Source organism: Ixodes scapularis, unplaced genomic scaffold (assembly GCF_016920785.2).
Source record: "Ixodes scapularis isolate PalLabHiFi unplaced genomic scaffold, ASM1692078v2 PGA_scaffold5__190_contigs__length_132052651, whole genome shotgun sequence".
Classification (NCBI taxonomy): Eukaryota; Metazoa; Arthropoda; class Arachnida; order Ixodida; family Ixodidae; genus Ixodes; species Ixodes scapularis.
Genome location: NW_024609880.1, coordinates 8,490,366 through 8,510,914, shown reverse-complemented (window position 1 = coordinate 8,510,914; position 20,549 = coordinate 8,490,366). Strand labels below are relative to the sequence as shown.

The following is a 20,549-nucleotide window of genomic DNA, read 5'->3' as shown; positions in this document are numbered from 1 at the left end:
TGCTTCAATGAGGCTTACTGCTTTTCGTGCTCGAAATAGGCGCAACGGTCACTAGTAATGCTCAGCCGCATACGCTTATGTAAATATCCTGCATATGGTTTCGTCTGGGCCGTAAAAAAAGGAAGCCCTGTGTTGTAACAGGGTGCTACTTTTATATTTCTCGGACTGCGGAGCAACGTGGGCCGCTGCCTCGAGTAACGCTGCCGACCGAGATGACAAACACGCTTTGTGTGAGACGCAACAGGCCCTAGAAAGAATAAAATGTTCAAAAACATAGTTTTGCATTGTTATTTTTTGTGCTTCTCGTTTTTATGTTTTCCCACGGAGTGGTGGACTGTAACGTTGACTGGGCACATAAAGCTCGATTTCATTGAACCCTGTCCCTTCTGTTCTCATCGAAGAAATATATGACAACGTTAGTTTGATACACCGATAGCTTTTTTCCTCGCATCATAGTTGCCTTCTAGCAGCTTTGGCAAACAGCGCTATTCAAGCTACACACGTTAGAACTATAGATTTAATCCGACCGGCTAGATGCAAGGATTCAAGTTGAAAAACGCGTCATGGCGTTCTTTCTCATTTCTTCGTTCCAGCTCCTATATGTGATGAAAGTGGTGATCTCACGTAGTGCGTGAACAAACTTCGTAAAGCGAGCTTTACTTTCTGGAAGTAGGACTTATAGCACTCAAGATTTTAAGCTGAGATTGAAGTTTTACTTAGAGAAAGAGAATACTTGCTATTTGGTAAGTCTGGAGTTCCGTGTTTCATAAAACAGTACAGTGATAAAAAGCTATAATCTTTGTGACAAAAAGCAATTAAGAATTTCTACCAGCTTAAATTGAGAGACATTGTAAACTTGGCGCTTGCTGCGCCTAAGCCATTTTCCGGTTTTATAAAATTTTAAAAAGTGCCGGTTTCACAATCTGGAAACTAAATCGTAAGGCCAAGTTGAAAGTGATTAGGGCAAGTATTTCTGCACAATTAGAACTCCGTTTTTGAATACGCCCACTACACAGGTAAATAATTTTGCTGTAAAATATAATGTACTTAACGCACGACGTTGTCGGCTATCTAAGGTATATACTCTAATGAAATAGGTTTACTTGAAAGTGAATTAAAGGGCATAGCTTAGTTTGCTGTCAGATGCCGCGCATTTGTTTGGGGTGACTTATTGATATTCAAGGAATAAAATGTTACTCTAATCCCTCGGTGATGTTAAAGTGTAGCTCTGGCCATCGATTGACAAACTTTGCAAAATTTGAGAATCGGTCATTAACGTTTTTAAAAAGTCATAGTCATTCACAAGATTGCGGTTCAAAATCTTTAAAAAAATCCAATAAACGTGCTAAAAAAAAATTCGCGACATTCAATGCAGCTTGCGAATCTTATTTTTGGTGCATTTATATGTCTTATCTACAGGCGCGTAACAAGCGCTAACGGTTGGCTCGACAAAAAAAAAATATTCCATACTGCCGCCTTCCATAAAATTGAACATTTAACTGTTGGTGTAATTTTATTAAAAAATGTTTCAATTTCTCCACTCAATTTTGGTGTCGTAATTAAAACCATGCGACCTTTTTGACTTGACGAAATCAAGGCACGCATATTCCGGGCTAAGCAAATGCAAATGCAGTTGTATTCGGTCACTATTGCGTGTCTTTATTTTCCCAACGTTCTAGCGTTGCCGATAAACTTCACATGTGTGCACGTTCTTAAAAGATATCAGAAGTACAAAAAGTTTTAGAACAAATATTATACTTTGCAGTATATATATATATATATATATATATATATATATATATATTTAATTTGCTTACAAGCGGTCCTAAGGTTTCAAAGAGAAAGTTTTTATTAAATCAAGGAACTTCTTTGAGGACGAGGCAAACATGTCGGTCGGGAGCCACGCCTTCCCGGCACCATGACCTTGTAGGTTTTAAGTTTGAGCAGCGCCTCGGGCGAGCGAATATAAATATTTCTCGGTCGTGTTTGGGTTGTAATGGGTCAGTATTTACGCTTTTTCGCGTTGCTAGCTGACGGTAAGCAGGTAGAATTTCATTCCTCAAAGGAAATTTCCGAACGAAAAAAAAAAGAAAAAGAACACGAAAGCTTAAAGAATAGCATTATCATCGTTTGGATAAGGCACTGGAAGTGCGAGGTTCATTTTTTTTTGTATATATAAACGTTTTGTGATATCTTTCAGAGGAGCTGTTACCGCGCGTAGACAGATGCTGACACAGAGGCTTGTAAACGAGTGTGGCTCGTGCATGGTCAAAGGCTCCAGTGCTGGTTTGCTCTGTACAAGCATTAAGTACACTCTCGTGTGTTAGGGTCCTGCTCGCGTTCCCTGGCCAAGAGAAAAAGACCTATCGAAATACAGTGATTCTGGTTTTAAGGCGATAGCGTTAAAAAGCTCGTCTCGCAAAACATCGGTGGCGTGGCAGAAACGCCGGCTTCGGTGTCGTGACGCCAAAATCTTGATTAATTGATAGGGTGATGACGTCAGAGCCACATGACCTCCCTCGGGAATTTCAAACAACTCACAGCGCTCACGGGAAAGGCGACGTCACGCCTGGATTGAAAGTGATTAAAAACATGACACGCAACACGAAATAAAGGTCGCCACGTATCTCCAATGATTTTTTTAAAAAAACATTAAAGCCGTTTACAATTTCCTGTAACGCCGAATCAGAGCGCAGCTCTTGAGGACGAGAAGGGAAGGGTAATGAGGGGAGGATATATTCCTCCTCTCTCCACCTCTGTCGTGAGCCTGCCTTCTACTCCTGAACGATAGAAATAAATTACTCTATTTTTCGGAGTAATGAAAATTCGGATTCGTCCCCCGTGCTCATCCTCCCTGCTCCCCTCCTTTCTCCTCCTCCCCTCACGGGGATCACGTGACCCCCAGGTCACGTGACCTGGGGGCGTCACGTGCGTGACCTCACGGTTACGCCGACAGCGGCAGCTACGGCGACGGCGACGCCGACGGCGACGCCGCTTAAGCTGGAAATGGGCGCCTAAGAGCTGCGCTGTAAAAGTAATTCATTTGCCTTAGAAAAAATATGAACCATTTTAGGCGGGATTTCCAGCCAAGGTTCTTCAGCTGGGAGCCAGACACGCTACAAACTAGGCCATGTACTCCGCGCTTCCTGCTCACTGACAGGGACAGCATCAGAGGCGAATGAGAAGGCGATGCGAACAGAACCCAACGACGCTATCGCGTTCCACTCTTAAAGGCAAAGCTTTAGCGTCCTCCAAATTTTTGACTATTTTTCTGGCTTCGTTTCGGTCGCAGTCTATGAGGGTTCTCGCGACTTGGCAAATTGCTTTAAGAAAAATTGTGAATCACTCACCACGATGGACGCTGTGATTGGTCCTCGGATGATCCAGAACAAGTCTTGCCTGACGTTGGTTGTCCAGCAACTGTTGGCAAAAGTACCCCAATTGTCTTTGTCCCGATTTATATTAAAAACTATATCCAAAAATTTAGGTGCGCAAACTAAAAGCCTAAAAAACAAAAAAAAGGCTCTGTTTGTTTTTTGCAGTTTTACGATGACTGTCTGGGTGTGATAATACAAGATGTGCTCCATTTCAAACTAAGTCCGAGCGCTACGACACTATCATAAAATGTAGTCAACCAAGCAGCACTAAAAGTGCATCTGCCGTCGTCTTTGAGCGTTTACTTTCACCGGCTAAACTAAACACGCACAGTCAATGGGTCGTGATCTTGCGCTTATTTGTTTTTCTACCGGTGCACGTCATCCAGCACGACCTCGCTGCCTTCAGTTGTAGTTTTAATCTGCGTGCGCCATTGAAGCGTCATCAAAGAATGGTGGCTCTCGCTGGAAACGCTGTAGCTGAACGACCTTCGTCCGGTTTTCACCCTTTTAATGAGTATCCACACGCTGTATTATTACAGACCGTCTGAGAGAAAGAACTATCATATCTGGATCGCGCGGGCGAGTTGAAATAGGATTTAGGTGTCACTCAGCTTTTAGAACCACAGATTGGGCGAGTTGGTTTGTCATGTTGGTCTACGTTGCAGCGCATTCAAAACAGTTTCACTCAAGCTTCCACACATAAAAGAAATAAAACTCTCACACATCGCTCACTAGCAATACAAAGTTGTTAGTGAGCGCTGTGTGAGAGTTTTGTTCCTTTTGTGTGTGTGAAAGCTTGAGTACCAGTTTTTTGAGTGCACTACAACGTCGACCAACCACTCAGCTTGTGCGCTGGCTTTGACAGTGCACTCTTTTATATAAATGTAGCTTCGACGTTGTTAAACTGGCCCAAATGTGGATGTCGGAGCATGCCGTGCCTAGACACAAGTCGATGCTGGCATGTCTTTCGGTTGCGTTCAAGCAGCTAAGAGACTCCAAACTTTGTTCACGACGTTAAAGAATATGTTTCTGCGTTATTTTCAGTTTTAATGTCACGTGATAAATGGAGTCTAAATTTTGTATTAGGAAGAGCGAATTAAAATAAACTTTTTTGAACTACGCTAATATTTAATCCCAATTTTAAAACCGCCATAAAATGTCTTGTGATATGTGCCCGAATAAATCAATAAATAGTAAACCAATAAGTGAAATTGAAGAATTATCACGCTCATTATTGCAGAATTGTTCTTTCTTACAAATTCTGATGAACGGCTTTTGGACCAAAGTCTTGAGTTCGGGTACGTTGTGTAGCCTTTGTAGAAAAGTTCACTTTTTGTTTCAAGGCTCGTATGCATTAGGGATGGTTATATCGTCGTCTTATTTTTCGATAATTCCAGCGACCAATGTAGTGAAAGCTACCGTTAGTAAAAGTGTAATAAAAACAAACTGGAGACAAATTTAAGTGCTTGAATTTAAAACACTGCAAGGAGCTGGCCGCACTTTTGAAAAGAACGTAGTAACACTCGAGTGTTTTTTGCAACGCAGCGTGTATTTCTGTGAGTATACACTTGTATGTATTAGCACCACATCGGAAACCCTGTATTGTTAGCACGATTGTTTCGCAATGAAAATACAAATATTTATGTTGGAAATTTTTTTCTCACAAAAAGGTTGGTACATACGTCAGCGAAATAGAGGTTACCTTATATGTTGTCTCTGACACTATCGATATAATAAGGGCCGCTTTGTTTATTTTCGGCCGCTATTACATATTTATCACGAGCTCTGGCTTAATATAGTAAAACCAATTTTCCTGATGCGTTAGGTCTAACAAGCGCTGATTCAGTGTAAAAGCAGAGGATGTGAACACTCCAAATAACTGACATATATTTTTGTAAATTTGTAAGGCTACGTGGATAGGTGCTAAATCTCCTTATTTGCTTCTACAACCATGCGGTGTCCTTCTGTTCTCCTTGACGTCATTCTATTTTATTCTTGATAAAATAAATTGCGCACAAAACAACGGGTTGAAATATTTCCCTGTGTAATCTAATATTGAAAAAAAAAAACTATTTTAGTATTTCTAATTAACAAAATGCTCTGCATTGTTCAGCTTCGAGTTATCCCCTTCTTGTTTCTCGAGTAGCAGACATGATGTTTGTCAAAAATGGTTATAGACCGCTTTGTTCTTTCTTTTTCGGAAACTAAGATGCTGCACTTACTATCTAGGAGGAGCTTTAGTAAAACGACCTCGGTGATTTAGATTCCTTTCGATTTCGCTTTAATCTTAAATCCTTCTATCTCTTTGTGTCCCATTGGCCAATACAACAAGGTGGCTCAGGAAGTGGCAGTTGCTTTTGCAACGAGTTTTCATTTTACGGCTGTTGAGTAACGGTCAGAAAAATACGTGGGCGCACGCTTTCAAAGAATACTCTCTTAGGCTATAGGCTATACTTTCCTTCGCCTCCTTCATAACGAAAGGAATGATAAGAAGCGAGAACGATATTGATGGCAAGAGCCAAATGTACACGTCGACGTGATGCCCATTTCGAATTTCCCGAAGTAGCGTCTGCACCGGCCAATAAGATCAAACTCGCAAATTTTCGACAGCAACAAACGCAGAGGTTCAACGTCCACCGAATAGCGCCCGTTTGCTAACACGTCGGGAGGATAAACAGGGCAGTGAAAATTCGGCAGGAGAGGCCAGAACACTTCGACTTCGAGTAGATCAAATATTGACGCGCTTTAAGAAAGGGGTCTCGTTTTTCAAGCTGTTTGAATAGAAAAAATAAAGAAAGAGAGAGTTGCGATGGGCCTATCAAGTGAAGCCACTTAGGTCTAGAAGAGATAGAAAAAAATGGCGCTGACGTCTTTCATGTCGGTGCATTTACCGCCTTGGAATGGCATTAAAGCGTTATCCTGCACATTTTTGTTTAATTTTCTCGCGCCTTACACTAACGCTTTCCACCTCGACTTGATTGTAAAAATTTAAGACTTCATGTAAAAGCGTACGCGAGCAATGAAAAAAAAAATAAAAGACGCGGGGAAGCGCCGCAACGCGAACAAAACATCGGGTCCCGCCCGACTGCAAAAGTGTGAGGATGTGGAAGGAACGTAAGCCCCCCGTGCTCAGGGTAGTCTTAGAGAGGTGTGGCGAGCTGAAGTGGCTTTCGTCATCACTCTTACAGGGTGTCATCCAGCGTCGCTCGCACCACGACCCAGGGAATGATGAACAACACGGGGAGGCCTGAAATAGAAGGAACACTAACTTGGTCACACCAGGCCAAATCGTAATTTGTGGGACACGTTTTGGGTCGGTAAATATGAGTGAAATCATTCGAGCTCCGAGACTCGTAAGAGGACATCCGACGAGAACGCCATTGGTGGTCGCTAAGTCACACGGGCTCTTATTCCACTCATTGGGGGAGAGCCCCAACCCGAGATGAAGTACTGCTGCGGCTGTGACATATAAAGTGGAAATCTAAATCGACATGAAATGCGCGACGACTTTAGCACAGAGGAGGTCGCCGGTTTTTCCAATATTTTTTTTCTAAAATCTAAGGTACGCGATCAAAAATACTCTGGTGGAGGAATGTGGCCCCTTAGAGCACTTATCTAATCAATAGATCTTGGTGCGAGATAAAAGCAGCTCGAAAAAGAAAGTTAAAAAACAATTGCAGATGTCGGGTGTTTGTGGTAAGAGTTTCGAGCAGAGTAATACGTGTGCGACAACCGCTCAGTTGTGCGGACCATGTACTGAGTGCTCAATTTAACAAACTTCGTATGGCACTTTTGAGTTATGGTGGTAAGTGCAAAGTACTACCCTTTAAAGGACGTCAGGCGAAAAATAAAATTTACAGTGGTAGCTATTTCAATAATCCTCTCACATCACTTGATGAAATAGGTGGCATTAGGTCGCCCGGCTAATATTATTCTGGCGATTATATTGAATTCCAAACACAATATATTTTTTTTCATTTCTGAACATTGAGTAAAATGTAGCGACTGTTGCAATGCAAATTCAATGAGGACCAGAAAGGAGCGCTGCGTACCTAAGCGTTTATACCAGAGACGAAAGTGCAAAGACATTCATAGATACAACAATCTCCCGAACCTTTTGGAAGAATATGTCCGTCTCAATTTCTGGCAATTTATTTATTAAGGTGGCAGCGCGCTGATTAGATTTCAATATACGGCAGCTTCTTTGAAAGACACTAGCTTAAGGGAGAAGCTAATGTATATAATAATTTACAAGTATTAACCTGCCTAGAATAGGCTTTTAGGTCAATTTGAAAGAGATTTTAATATGCCACAGCTTCTTTGAAAGACACTGTATTAAAAAAATATATCATTTATATCATAAGTAAAAAATGTCAAAGTGCCTTGGTGATGCCTTTAGGTGAACGGAATGGTGCACCAGGCCTTGAAAGCGACGATAATTTCGTATTACACGCTGCTACCTACTTTATTAACAAAACAAAACGAAATTGAATGTTCCTGTTCACACACACAACCAGTATCTCGGCATATGAATTTCTTCTAAGGCCCACATTGATAAATTTTTTGACTCGTGGCGACGTAGGTGTAGGGTTTATTACCCGAAACTTACATGGCCACGAAGCAAAATATTATACACGGGCGAGCACTAACCAGAGTAGTTACGTCGCGTATTACATTGCTCTCATATATGACTATCACGGTAACCTATTCTATTTTATGCCAACTCACAAGTGACCAGGAGCTGTTGCAATTTGGCACGAATCAGATTTACATGAAGAGCAATATGAATCGCAATGCGATAAGTTATGCACATATTTCTTGTAGTATAAATTGATATTTTTTATGCTAATTCACTGCGGCCCCGGCTTCTCAAATTTCATCTTTGTGCGCGACGTTTCTCCAAGTTGGGCCTAATACAATGCAGACTGTTTTATTTTTGAAACACCGCAAAAGTGTTCTGTTTAAATCTCACATCTGTATCGCATAAGATCGCATTTTCCCTTTAAGCTAAAGCTAGCTTTAGTGTTGGAAGGTAAGTTGCATGTCTCGGGATTTGGGGAAATGGCGTATTGAGGTATCGCAAACACTTACTTCTATTTAAAGTTTTATTTTCCGAACACCTTGCTCAATTAGCGTGTTCAACATGACTAGGCAGTGTGCAATGCTCGATAAGTGAGTTTCTTTATATGTTGAAGGAGTTTCATAACGGTCGAGGGTGTAGTACCCTGCTTTGTTTCACAATAGCTTCAAGAACAACGAACCCTTCGGTCCCATGGAGCTAATCAAGTAACGCGACGAGCGAAATGTCTCGGTGATTGTAATTTCTCCGTTCTGGTGCAATCATTGGCTGAACCAACCACCTTCAGTGATTACGCCATGATCATGCGTTTTTATTACGCTTGTTCGCGCTTTTGTGTTTTCAAGTCTTTGACAGCGCTCTGACCTATTGTGAAATATAGCTTAGTTACTCTGCGAGCCACACACCAAGTATATAACGATACTTGTGTAGCGGTTTTTACGGAGGTGTAATAACGTATAAAAAGCCCTTATATTAAAATTAACAATTAAAGGAAATTGAAACAAATTGCATTATTTAATTTATAATTACGCTACTCCATATTTAAATCTCCAATCATACATTTTTTTTGTTGCAGAGGTGTAGTTATAAAAAACATTGAGTAAACATAAAATCTATGGAAATTTAAAAAAATCATGACTTGATTTTTAAATATGATACTCTCATGCGATCAATTCAAAACGTCTTGAAAGGAGATACATGGTATGCTTTCACATTTATTTTAAAGAATCTGGAGGTGAAACAGTGCATGCAAAAAGGCTGAGCATTCTGAGTTAGGAGTGCCCCGTCAAAGATTCTCAACGCAGACTGTGAGGTGACCAACTGTATCCTTCGGAACGTTTTGCGTGAAAGAGCTCCTGCAGTCGCGACCCGTTACATGGGCAAGAGGTCAGACGTTCATAAAATATTCTGACTAGTTTTGTGCAGGCTCCAGATAAATATATGCCCGTTGAAAATTGTCCAGATTATATTGTTCGTTACGTGCTGCAATAATGACACCGGATATACCAACACGTCTTTTTACTGCAAATAGTGTAAGACAAAATTATCTTAGTGTTAGCATCCGAGTAAATACATTTTTAGAGCGCAGCTCTTAAGCGCCTGTTTCTCTGTGCAACAGCGTCGACGTCGCCGTCGCCGTCGGTGCCGGCGTGACCGAGCGGTGAATTATGGGAAGTCACAGACCTATACACCGACTCAATTTTCCGCTAAATTAAGCGAAGAAATTGAATGGGTCTGTACGTCTGTGACGTCAGCTACTGCAACATTGCGCATTCAGTTTCCGCGCTAAATTGATCGGGGAATTGAATTGTTGTTGAGGTCACGTGACGTCCGTTTTACAGCTAAATCTAGCGGAGAACGTGAATTTGTTTATATATGACGTGACACAAAGTCATGTGACATCAATTTCCTGCTAAAGTTAGCGAGGAAACTGAACTGATATTGAGTTCACGTGTCCTCAATTGTTCAGCTTAATTTAGAGGGAAAGGTGTGAGAGAAAGGGGTATGGAGGAGGAGGAGGGGAGGGTACGCAGGAGCAGGAGAGGAAGGTTCGGAGTAGGTGGAGGAGGCAGTGTGGAGGAGGAGGAGGAAACGAGGACGGGAGAAGTAGGAGGAGGGTAGGAGAGGAGGAGGAAACGAGAGGAGGCGGAGCAGCGGAAAAGGGGAGGAGGACAGCAGGAGAGGGGGAGAAGAAAAGGAGGAGGGGACGGTATGAAAGAGGAGGAGGGGCATACCCCTCCGTACCTTCCCCTTTCCTCCTTAAGAGCTGCGCTCTAATTTTGCATTATAGAGATTTGCAAACATCTTTCACTTTTTGCGCAAATAATGAAGGATTTTTTGTTAGATCTGGTGCTTTCTACATTGAATAACGCTTTTCTATAGCGAATGTTAAGGCGCGCCTTTGTTTATCTATAAAGTACAACGCTCCTTGAAGGCACCATTTTAAATGTATGATTAAATGTACTGAAACAGCTGTTTGACAATATTGTGATTTGGTTATCACAGCGTATGACCATTAAAAATGCCAACCCCTAAAACAATACATTTAAATCTAATTTACATTGCGCAACAGCGATACCAGTCATTCAAAGCACCCGAGCACTCCAAGGTTCACAATCATCTCCCGGCCGCACCTTCGCATTTATAAAAACGAACAAAACTTTCGAGTATGTGAGAAACAGTCTCAGAAACGCCATTGAGAATCAGAAACAGACTCTCGCAATAACAGCTTCTGAAAATAAAGCTTACCCCAGCCGAGTGCCACGTATCGTAAAATCCCTGAACTGTCCGTGAAGAAGGCGAGGAAGACGAGACTGTGCAGATACAGTCCCTCCATGAGGATCCAGCAGTAGTTGGCCATAAGCACGTAGTGCCAGAAGCTCGTGAACGCCTTGCAGTCCACGTTCTGAAACACACCAGCACTAAGATAAAATATACATTTTCGGTTCCCTTCCAGACAGATGCAGAACCCCTCCTTTCTGTAAGGAAGGTAAACTGCCTAATGTTATAATGCTCGTCTAGGTTTCGTTTTGGTGGGACTCGTATTCAGTCAGCGAGGACAGGAGTACTATATGAACACTGAGGCAGCAGTCGTGTCTAGTTTGTGTAATGCGCTGGAATACAGAAAGTAACGTAAAAACAGGGTCATGTTTCAGTGGTGCTTTGCTGCAGATTACGCTGAAATGCGATAGCGTTGGGGATCTTTCCTGTAAACAATACATTCCGCTGGACAAGCATCGCACACTCTCATCTGGCGTCTCCTTGGCCCGACGGTAAGCATGGTAGGAATCATCATGCCGCCGCTTCTTTTTTCCGCTCTCCATTTCAGTATAAGTAATGGCACGTGCGTGGAGGAGCGGGTAGCGCACGCGGTTTTTAAGCAGCCTAAACTAGTTGTAATCCCACCAAATAAATGTTTCACTTTACTTTCGCCCTGATTTTCTTCACCAATCTCTTCTTCACACTGCTCGTTCCTTTTGCGATGCAATGTGAAAGTAGCGGCGCATCCAGCTAGCACCTTGTCTTGCGGCCCGTGCTGTGTGCGATAAACAGAGGAGAAAGAAGGGGTAAAATATTTTCGTGTTAAAGACGTGAATCCAAAAGAAAACAAAACTAAATATATTTTTTACATTTCTGAAGTAAATACACTAATACAAAAAGTTTGCATTCACAATGTAAATAACCAAATATTGGACCCAGTGCCTAAAAGCATGGAAAGCTATAAGAGATGCTCAATATCTTTTTGAGAAAAAAACTACAAAGGATTCGAGCCCTGTCATTTGCGGTTTGAGCGCGGCAAAAAGATCAATACCACAGAGGAGCTTTCATAAAACAATTTCTCTACATATCTCAAAGTACCTCCACGAGTTCGGCGAATAGCTCACGTCAATTTGTTTCCCTAAATTGCAATTATTACTCAACTAACCGAATCTTTCGCGGTAACGCAAATAAACACGCTGTCTGAAATATTGTTTGGGTTCCGCTCTTGTGCGCGTTTGTGTTTTTCTAATAAAATGTTAATGTAAAAGTCTCATTTCTTCATATATCGCGTTTGTTGTCCTATCTACGTAGTTACAACAGCACGGACGTTTTCAAGATGCGTCTGTGTTTTCCGACCTTATAAAAATATCATGACATATGTATGGGCTCCCATTTTATTAATATCAACGTCAATTTTGTGAATCAATTACTTTAGTGCTCTGAGCTTGCTAATTTAGTTGAAGGAACCACACCTAGTTGCTTTGAATACATGTAATGTCTTATCAAGAGCATTTTATTAAAAAAAAAAAGCTTTAAAGCTCGCTAGATACTACTGAAAGAAGTCGAAATGTCCCGCTAGCAGCAACATTGAATTTTAACTCGCTAGAGGAGCATCCAAAACGGCTAAGAATGGAAAGAAAAGAGCTAAGTTGGCAACAGTGTTGTGCAATGCTCTCGTCAGAGCTAAGAGTAAGAGTATTGCTAGAACAGAAAAATAGAAAAGCTGGAATTCATTTTTAATAAATAATAACGCGGAACCTTCAGGTTTACTTTAAAACCAATTTGCACATACCAGCTTCGAAAGCACAAGAAGGCTTCGCCCCAAGGTTCAAAGCCACTTCGAAATTGAGCGAAGATACACATCGATCCAATCGTTTTTGGACGACCACATCCTGCGAAGCGTGCTTCACCTCTCCATTGCCCCTTCTGCGAGGAAGCCTACTTTAGGAGCGCGGAGGAAGCGTGGGTCAGCAGCTGCCTTGGACAAATGCTGAGGCTAGGTGGAGTTCAGAGCCTGCAACGGACATGCATCTGCCGGAAAGGATCTAAACATTTGATCAGTGATGCGTTAAAGTTAGAAGAAGCGCCAGCTTCAGATCGTGCGAGATCAGAACAAGAAAACAAATAGGACAAGAGGTACAACAAGAGAAGTAACGAATGTCTAGTACTCTCAAAACAGGTACACAATCACTGGGTTTGTTGCAACGGCGGCTAGTCTCGAAATAGAAAAAATGGCGACAGAAACCAAAAAGAAACTGCTAAGAGAGAACATCCTAGTGAACAAATTGTAGAAGAGGTAAAAAAATCAACCTAGTGAAAGGATGGCGGTGCAGGCGAAGCGAATGCTTCTTTATCGATCCCCCGTGAGGAATTTGAAGAAAAGAAGCTTTCTGGGTGGTTGCAGCCGTGAGACATAAGTACTAAACGTTCCAAAACCGGAAAATTGGATTCAATATAGCGGAAGATAGCGAATTATTTACTCTATGAAATTTAACACTTTTAGACAAGAAACGCGAATACTTTATGTGGGTACACAATATTATTTTAGGTTGTGAGCCAGAAGAATTGCCACTTTTTTCTGCCGTTTAAAACAGCTTGATTTTTGCTCCGGTAATTTCATTCGTCGTCATGACTGAATTTTATAACCACAAACATGTGTACAACGATATAGCATTCAGCGCACAATCGAGAGATTTATGGAAGAGGACACGAGCAGTTATAGTCTGAACGGGGATACACAATCATCAACACTTCAACAAGTGACTGCCTTAACCCCAACTCCTATGAAACAGATACCTGTCTGTACTAAGAAGAGTGTGCATCTGTAATTAACTATATGGACTACTTCGTTTATAAACTGTTAAATGAAGTATCTTCACAGCTTAAACCTCGAATACAGTATATTACATTAACACACCCTAACGTTTTACATTTCTAGACAAATCTGTTCCTTGCTCGTTATTATCAATGCGTTCGCATTTCTAAGTCCACATAAACTATGAAATTAAATTCGTCTATCCCTCGCGGCTTGACATCTAAATTTAAAAGGAAATAGTGAATTTGGGTGTACTCAGACACATATTAGATTTTCTCGCTAAAGTATCCGCTTTATGTAGAATGAATACCTAAGTTAGTGTATACATTAATTTAATTTTCTGCTCAATATAGTGCGCAGCAGTTTCAGCTACATTTAACAATAAATCCAGAATCGGTGTATAAATGTGCACAAATTCAATTAGCCAATAATTGATCAAAAATCGGCGCACTGATGCAGACCGAGAGCGCCAAACGGCGGATATCTGAAGTGATGTAAAAAATCCCAAATGCTGTGGCATCTCATGTCCTTTGGCACAAAAAGAGAAATGTTTTGGTTTCTTTTGTAAGTCTTCCAGTATTTTGTTCCTAACTTATGGTGTGCAATTAAGATGGTGAGGAGCTACGAAAAACATTGTGAGTTGTTACGCGTTCAAGCATCCGTATATTTTGTCGCTCACCTCTTCGTTGAAGTCCACGTTAGTCGAAAGTCCGACGCCGTCGACAAAGAGTGCATCCTTAAGCAGGAACGCCAGCGCCCTCAGGATGAAGGAAATGAACAAATGCATGTGTAGGCTGTTCCGGGGACAGCGGAGCCTCCTGAAACGTGTGGGGAAATACTCTACCCTAAATATTTGACTTACAATAAATCAGGCGTGTCCTTGAAATGCGGGAAAAAAAGGTTTCTAGAGAAGCACTGACAATACATTCGCTTCCTCAGATGCACTACACGTGCCGCTGCTCACCGGTCAATCTTTGAAGATTCAGCGTATCCAGGTTTATGAGAACAGAAAATGTGATCACGTAATGAAACGTACAATGAGAGGTAGTAAAGCCATGCTACGAACTTGGCGATAACAAAATACATGAACTTTTGACAATGTGATGAAATTTTTACAGCGTGAATATCAACGAGATAAGGTAATATTAGAGTGCAGAAAATAACTCATATAAATATTTATGAATCCGATTATTCATAGTTTGTAACTAAAGCACATAGTTGTATTATTACTCTCAGAATATAAAACAACAACAGAGTTTTGGGAAGTTTATTTTGTCCCGAATAATATTACCTGGTCGCAAATATTGAATGCATATTATTCAATACATTGGTGGCTTATAAAAACCGCTTTTTTTGAAATATTACAAATTTCATGCGATACGTTGTGACAAGTCATGCAAAGGTCCTCGCTAATAGAAATTACAAGAATCGATGCGTCTGATTTATTTTACTTATTTTAAGGAACACTACTTCAACAAAAAATATTGGAATTTTACTTCAAAGGAAGGTTAGCGTTGAAGTTAGACGGTCTTACTTGATGGAAGCCAGGATGAGAAAGGCGACTAGGAGCGTCACCAGGGACACTGTGTAGCACACCTTGGAAATGAGCTTGATGGTCGGCAGGTGGGGCTGCAATCAGTAACCGCAACAACAAAGACGTTGAGAAGGTTCCCTGTGTTCAACATTTCATTGAATTATCTTCACGCTACATTTCCAGCTTTAGGTATCTTAAAAATGAACCTGCTGGTGTAAATAGCAGACCGTTCAAAACCTGGTCTTTCATTTTTGAATGAGTATGGATTACCTTAGATGTTTCAGTTTATTTTGACGTGGTAGTTAGGCTTTTCAGAAACGAATGCTCTTATTTATGGTCTACTTGCTGCAGTACAGCAGTTTTTATTTTAGTCCTTAATACTTTAACCGAGAATATTTTATACATACATTTTGATATAATGCGATTCGTTGAGTCGCCTTCCTTTGGAACGAGCCTGCTTAATTTTGTAATACATACACTCAAACCCACTCGAACCTCATATGAAACTAGATGATTGCCATGGAGGGGTGCAATAGACAAAATGATTTAGGGTCATTAACCTTTCAAATACTGTAGAAAAGGCTGCCTACAAGATTTACGAAATGTTTCATATTGCGTAGTGCATTAGCAATAATGTGCTGCAACCTCCCTCATTTCAGTCCTAGACTCCACTCTTTGATACATCATGTCCGCAACTAAAATATTTTCCTTCATTTATTTCTTCTTTAAGGCGCGATGGGACATTAAATATAAAAGGCGTGTGGGCAACAATAATATATAACCTTAAAACACAAAAACAAAATAAAACAAAAATATATACAATATTATTACGAATTGCGTTCAGTGACAACCTAGTAGGACACTAGTAGTTAGGAGAGGTGTAAGGTGACTGAACTGCGAAAATTGGATGTGTCTGAAATTAGTACTATTTCGTCTGTAAAACAGTTCCAGGTGGTAATAGCCCGAGGAAAAAAATTAGCTGTAAAATGCTGGTGTTTTTACTGATATATATTTGATTGATACAACCACTGTAAATGATGAGAGATTATATCCTGTCAGGATATCATCTCATCTCACCTCATGTGAGATGATATCCTGAACATAAGAGATTCAAACAAACACTGAAAAGCAATACCTTCTGCATGTGAAACTCGTTGCTCTCAAACATGTAATCAACATACCAAAAGATATTAAATATTAGCGACGAGCTCACCATAATTATGATGGCTCTATGAACTACACACCGCAAAGCGCGATTGCCAATTATCCTCCAAAAAGTTTTGAAACGAAAAGTTTACTCTAGTATCTCCTGTTGTGGCATTCATTTCTTGGACATTTGATTGCAAAAAAAAAAATACAACACAAAATCTGCAAATGAAAAACGAGACCATGTCATTGTGAATAATAAAATGATATACAAGTAGCATATATCTAAAACTTAATATTCCTCCCTATTGAGCGTCCAAAATCTAAACGTCTAGGTCTCATTTATATTAAAATGAACATATTGCCGCGCGCCAAGTAGGCAGCGCGGCCGTAGCCTCATGGTTATCGCGCTTGCCTCCCACGCGAAGGGCAAGGGTTCGATTCCTGGCCGCGGCTATGCATTTTTGTTAACACTGTAATGTGATGTTCTGGTGAAATCGAGAACCGTCTAGCTGATTCGAGGTCAGAATGTTCTACTCGTCGAACCTTCTACGTCGAATGCTCCAGAAGCCAATGTGTGTACAAAAGCGGCTCCGCGGGCAAGCCGGAGGCAGTCTCGCCCCAGCGTTCGACTCTGCTGTCGCGCCGACTTCGACGCCCGCGACGCTCTGTTATTACCTTTTGTACCCTTTTTATTTTTGGCAGAAGTTTGCCACATTAAACGTTTATTTCTTGTTGTTTATTTATTGTTTTTGGTCACCACCCGTGACATTTTGGTGGAGGTGCTGGGTAACGGATTCCCCTGCCGCGTACCCCTCCGAGGGACCGCAGTGCAAGTCCGACGCCAAGCCCACGAAGAACCAACGAAGGCACTACCGAGATCCGGTTCAGTCGTCGCACCCAAGGCCTACACCCGGAATTTGGACTTCTGCCGCCCAGGACCAAGCAGCCAACCAAGCCGACGATGGCCAACCATTCGCCGACCCCCGCCGCTCCTGCCGTCGTCTACCTGCCCGCCGCCCCCCGTACGCCGACTCCCTTCCACGGTGAGATCCATGAGGATGTCGAAGACTGGATCAAGCACTACGAGCGTGTGGCGCGGCACAACGGATGGAAAGCGGAGCAGTGCCTCCAGAACCTCTACTTTTCGCTGGAGGGTACTGCGAGGTATTGGTTCGAGAATCACGAAGCTTCGCTTACGTCGTCGGACATCTGTGTGGCCGAGTTGCAGCGGACGTTCGCCACCCCACACCGACGGGAGAAGGCAGAAGATCTCCTCCGAATTCGAACGGAGGGCCCTGACGAAACCGTCACAAGCTTCGTAGAAGATGTCCTCCGCCTGAGCGCCCGTGCCGACCCACGAGCCACAGACGACAAGAAGCTGCGGGTCCTCATGCGCGGGGTGAGAGACGATATCTTTGGAGGCCTCGTGCGCAACCCGCCGGCCACCGTCGAAGCCTTCGTCACCGAGGCGACAAACATCGAGCGCGCCCTCCAAGCGCGCGCTTCCCACTACCAGCGACATCCAAGTGTCGCTGCAACCGCGCTGCTTGGCGGCGAGAACGCTCCTGGTACGGACATCCGCGAAATTATCCGGGAGGTCGTCCGGGAGGAACTCCGCCAGTTGCTGCCAGCCGCAAGTCGACCAGCGACGCTCTCCATTGCCGAGGCTGTGCGCGAGGAAGTACAACGGGCGCTCCAACCAGAGGTTCCCGTCACCACGGTGGCACCGGAGGAACTGACGTTGAGCTACGCTGCCTACTTGGCGCGCGGTCGACTTGCGGCTGGAGCGGCTGGCGCGCGGTCGACCGCGGCTGGCGCGCGGCTGGCGCGCGGTCGACTTGCGGCTGGCGCGGCGCGCGGTTGGGCGCGCGCGCGGTCGAAGAAAACAGCGTTCAAATACAAGGACTAGTAGAAGAAGAATATTTTGGCAGTTTTTTTTTTAATGTGTAACCACCTAGCCTGCTGATTGACTTTGGTGCTAGTACACATTGCCTTACATATCATCTCCACCTAAAGAAAATATGAGGACAAAAAAACAGCCTTTGGATAAGACGTATGACTCGCCAACTACTTCATAACAGGTATTGCAACGTTTACAATGTTTCAACAGAACGCTAAAAACGACAAACACAACCAGACAAGGGAACAGTTGAAATCTAAGAATTGAGGTAAGCCACCCCTTAGTGCCGTTTTGAAATTTTCTTACGTGCCTCTCTTCGAAGTTTCTATGAGGTCAATGGGAACGTATCCTTCGGAATTGCCAAGTTATGCTAAAGCGTGCTTCAATGATATCGAACTCTCATCAAAACTATTTTAATAACCATTTGGGAGCTGTTCAAAAACGCGCTACTAATTTTGTTACATCTAACTCCTCCTGGTGTGTGATATTTTCTCTAAAACAGTCGTTATCCCTACAAATTCTCAACTAAAAAAAAAAAAAAAGACCGGATTTCGTTTATGCACAAATTGGACTATTACCCACGGTCTCCCCAACTTTTATTTCTCCGACCCACGATATTTTCTCTTGTTTCGATTACCCCTACAAAGTGGAACCAAACTTTTGCAAACCCAGCACGTTTAATTGCTCACCCTATCCAATAAACGCATATCAAATTAGAATAGCCTGCCCTCAAGCTTTTTAACTTGTAGTAATTAGAATGCCTTCGCTCGAGATTTCTCAATTGGTTAAATAACGTTAAAGAAATTAAGTTTTCTGACCTTTTCGTTTTCGTTCTTGTTTGCCAGTGATCTATCTATAAACATAAAAACATCATATTTAGCATCTTCCTTATGTAATGCCTTCCTGAAGAGGCCCTAAGGCAATAAAATGCAATAAAATTAAATAAACATGACCATTGTTTAAATCACGCAGTTTAATTTACGAAAACGTACCTTAAGTCTCAGTGTGAGGAGAGAGGCAGAGTAATCAATGTTCACATGTTATGCAAGATTTTATGCGTCTCTGATAGAGTACGTAACTGAGGAACAATAACTCAGGCTTAGAAAAAAAAAAAAAGAAAAAAAAACACTATTTTAGCTCAAGGAGAAGTTAACCCGCTTGCGTAATCAACCGTGCGGCATGATGACAAGCGCTCCCTACTATTGATAGGCCAGAAATACCACTTACCGACTGGAGAAACAAAACGGAAGGAAATGAAGGAACGAGAAAGGCAAATGCAGCAATACCGACGCCATTACGTTTGCATCCTTGTTGGGAGTTATTCTAAGCCGTTATTCTGTCCATCTTTCATCTCAGTCGGGAGCCATCCGGCAAGAGCAAAGTAGCTTTCAGTGAACCACCATGCTGCATTCTCGCGTTCGCTTTGCTCCAACCGAAATGAGAAGGAAAATTTACCACTAACCTCCCACGACTGAACGTTTTGTTTCTATTTTGTTAAATTGAATTTGCATAATTATTATCGGCATAGAACCAAATAGCTGCATCCAGTGACACGAATTATGTTTAAAGTACGTTTATCAATATCTTAAATTCATTATATCTTGAACACTTCCTTCTGGAAGTGCGTACACACAGTGGACTTTTACAATAACGTACTTAAACGGTTTTGCGTACTAAAAGAATAGCATCGTTGCAACTCCGTATGCGCCAAACGCTAACCCTCTGCGTACGCTATTTTATCGTACACCATTTTTTGGAAATTGCGTGCGTACGCAAAGTATATTTGCGTTCCTCTAAAAAGGAATCATGATGTGCAAAATGTTGGCTTAAGTCAAATCGAGTACAGTTAGAATATAATGGCTGCCAATACTGCGGATGCCGCCGCATTGGACGCTTTGGCGGTCGTCGTGAGCGCGAAGCCGGCGGAATCTTCGCTACGGCGATTTAGAATGTTGGAGGAAAATGTACTCCTGCGGTAGGTGCACGTCGCAAAGGGTTTGAAGGATCCGGCAAGATGGGCAACCATCTCCGACGTCGCCGGCTACTTGCTGCTTGCGACGAGTGAACGTTTCTCGGCGAAGGTAAGGTTAGTAGACGAGGCCTCTTGTCGAAACGAAGCAAGCGAACACGACCAGTCAACCGCTCGCGTCGCAGTCTAAAGCACGAAGCACATGCGCGTCAAAACTTTCTTATCCGACCTGCGAACTGCCGGAACGACGTTCGGGACAAGGGTTTTCGTAGCACCGGAGAACGTCGAAAACCCTCGACTCCCAACGTCATTCTGGGCGGTTCGTACGTCGAATCGGACAGTTTTGACGCGCATGTATTTCGCGCTTTATACTTAAATAAATGAAAAATGTTATTCTGGATCCAAATTAAAAATTGATATAGTGTATTGGTGGCGCGAGTTACTTTTGCTTTTTGTGTCGTGGCGA

General features: G+C 42.4%; 1 protein-coding gene across 1 annotated transcript in view; it reads right to left on the bottom strand.

Annotated features, from left to right (window-relative positions):
* The window catches only part of LOC8042530 (parathyroid hormone/parathyroid hormone-related peptide receptor-like), a 123,515-nt gene that overhangs the window by 79,444 nt on the left and 23,522 nt on the right, over positions 1-20,549 (bottom strand). The window contains exons 2-6 of the mRNA XM_040214014.1: positions 15,066-15,160; positions 14,211-14,349; positions 10,705-10,861; positions 6,564-6,624; positions 3,351-3,420 (exon numbers count right to left, since the gene is read on the bottom strand). Of these exons, the coding sequence (XP_040069948.1) occupies positions 3,351-3,420; positions 6,564-6,624; positions 10,705-10,861; positions 14,211-14,349; positions 15,066-15,160 (522 nt within the window). The remainder of the gene's footprint in view (positions 1-3,350; positions 3,421-6,563; positions 6,625-10,704; positions 10,862-14,210; positions 14,350-15,065; positions 15,161-20,549) is intronic.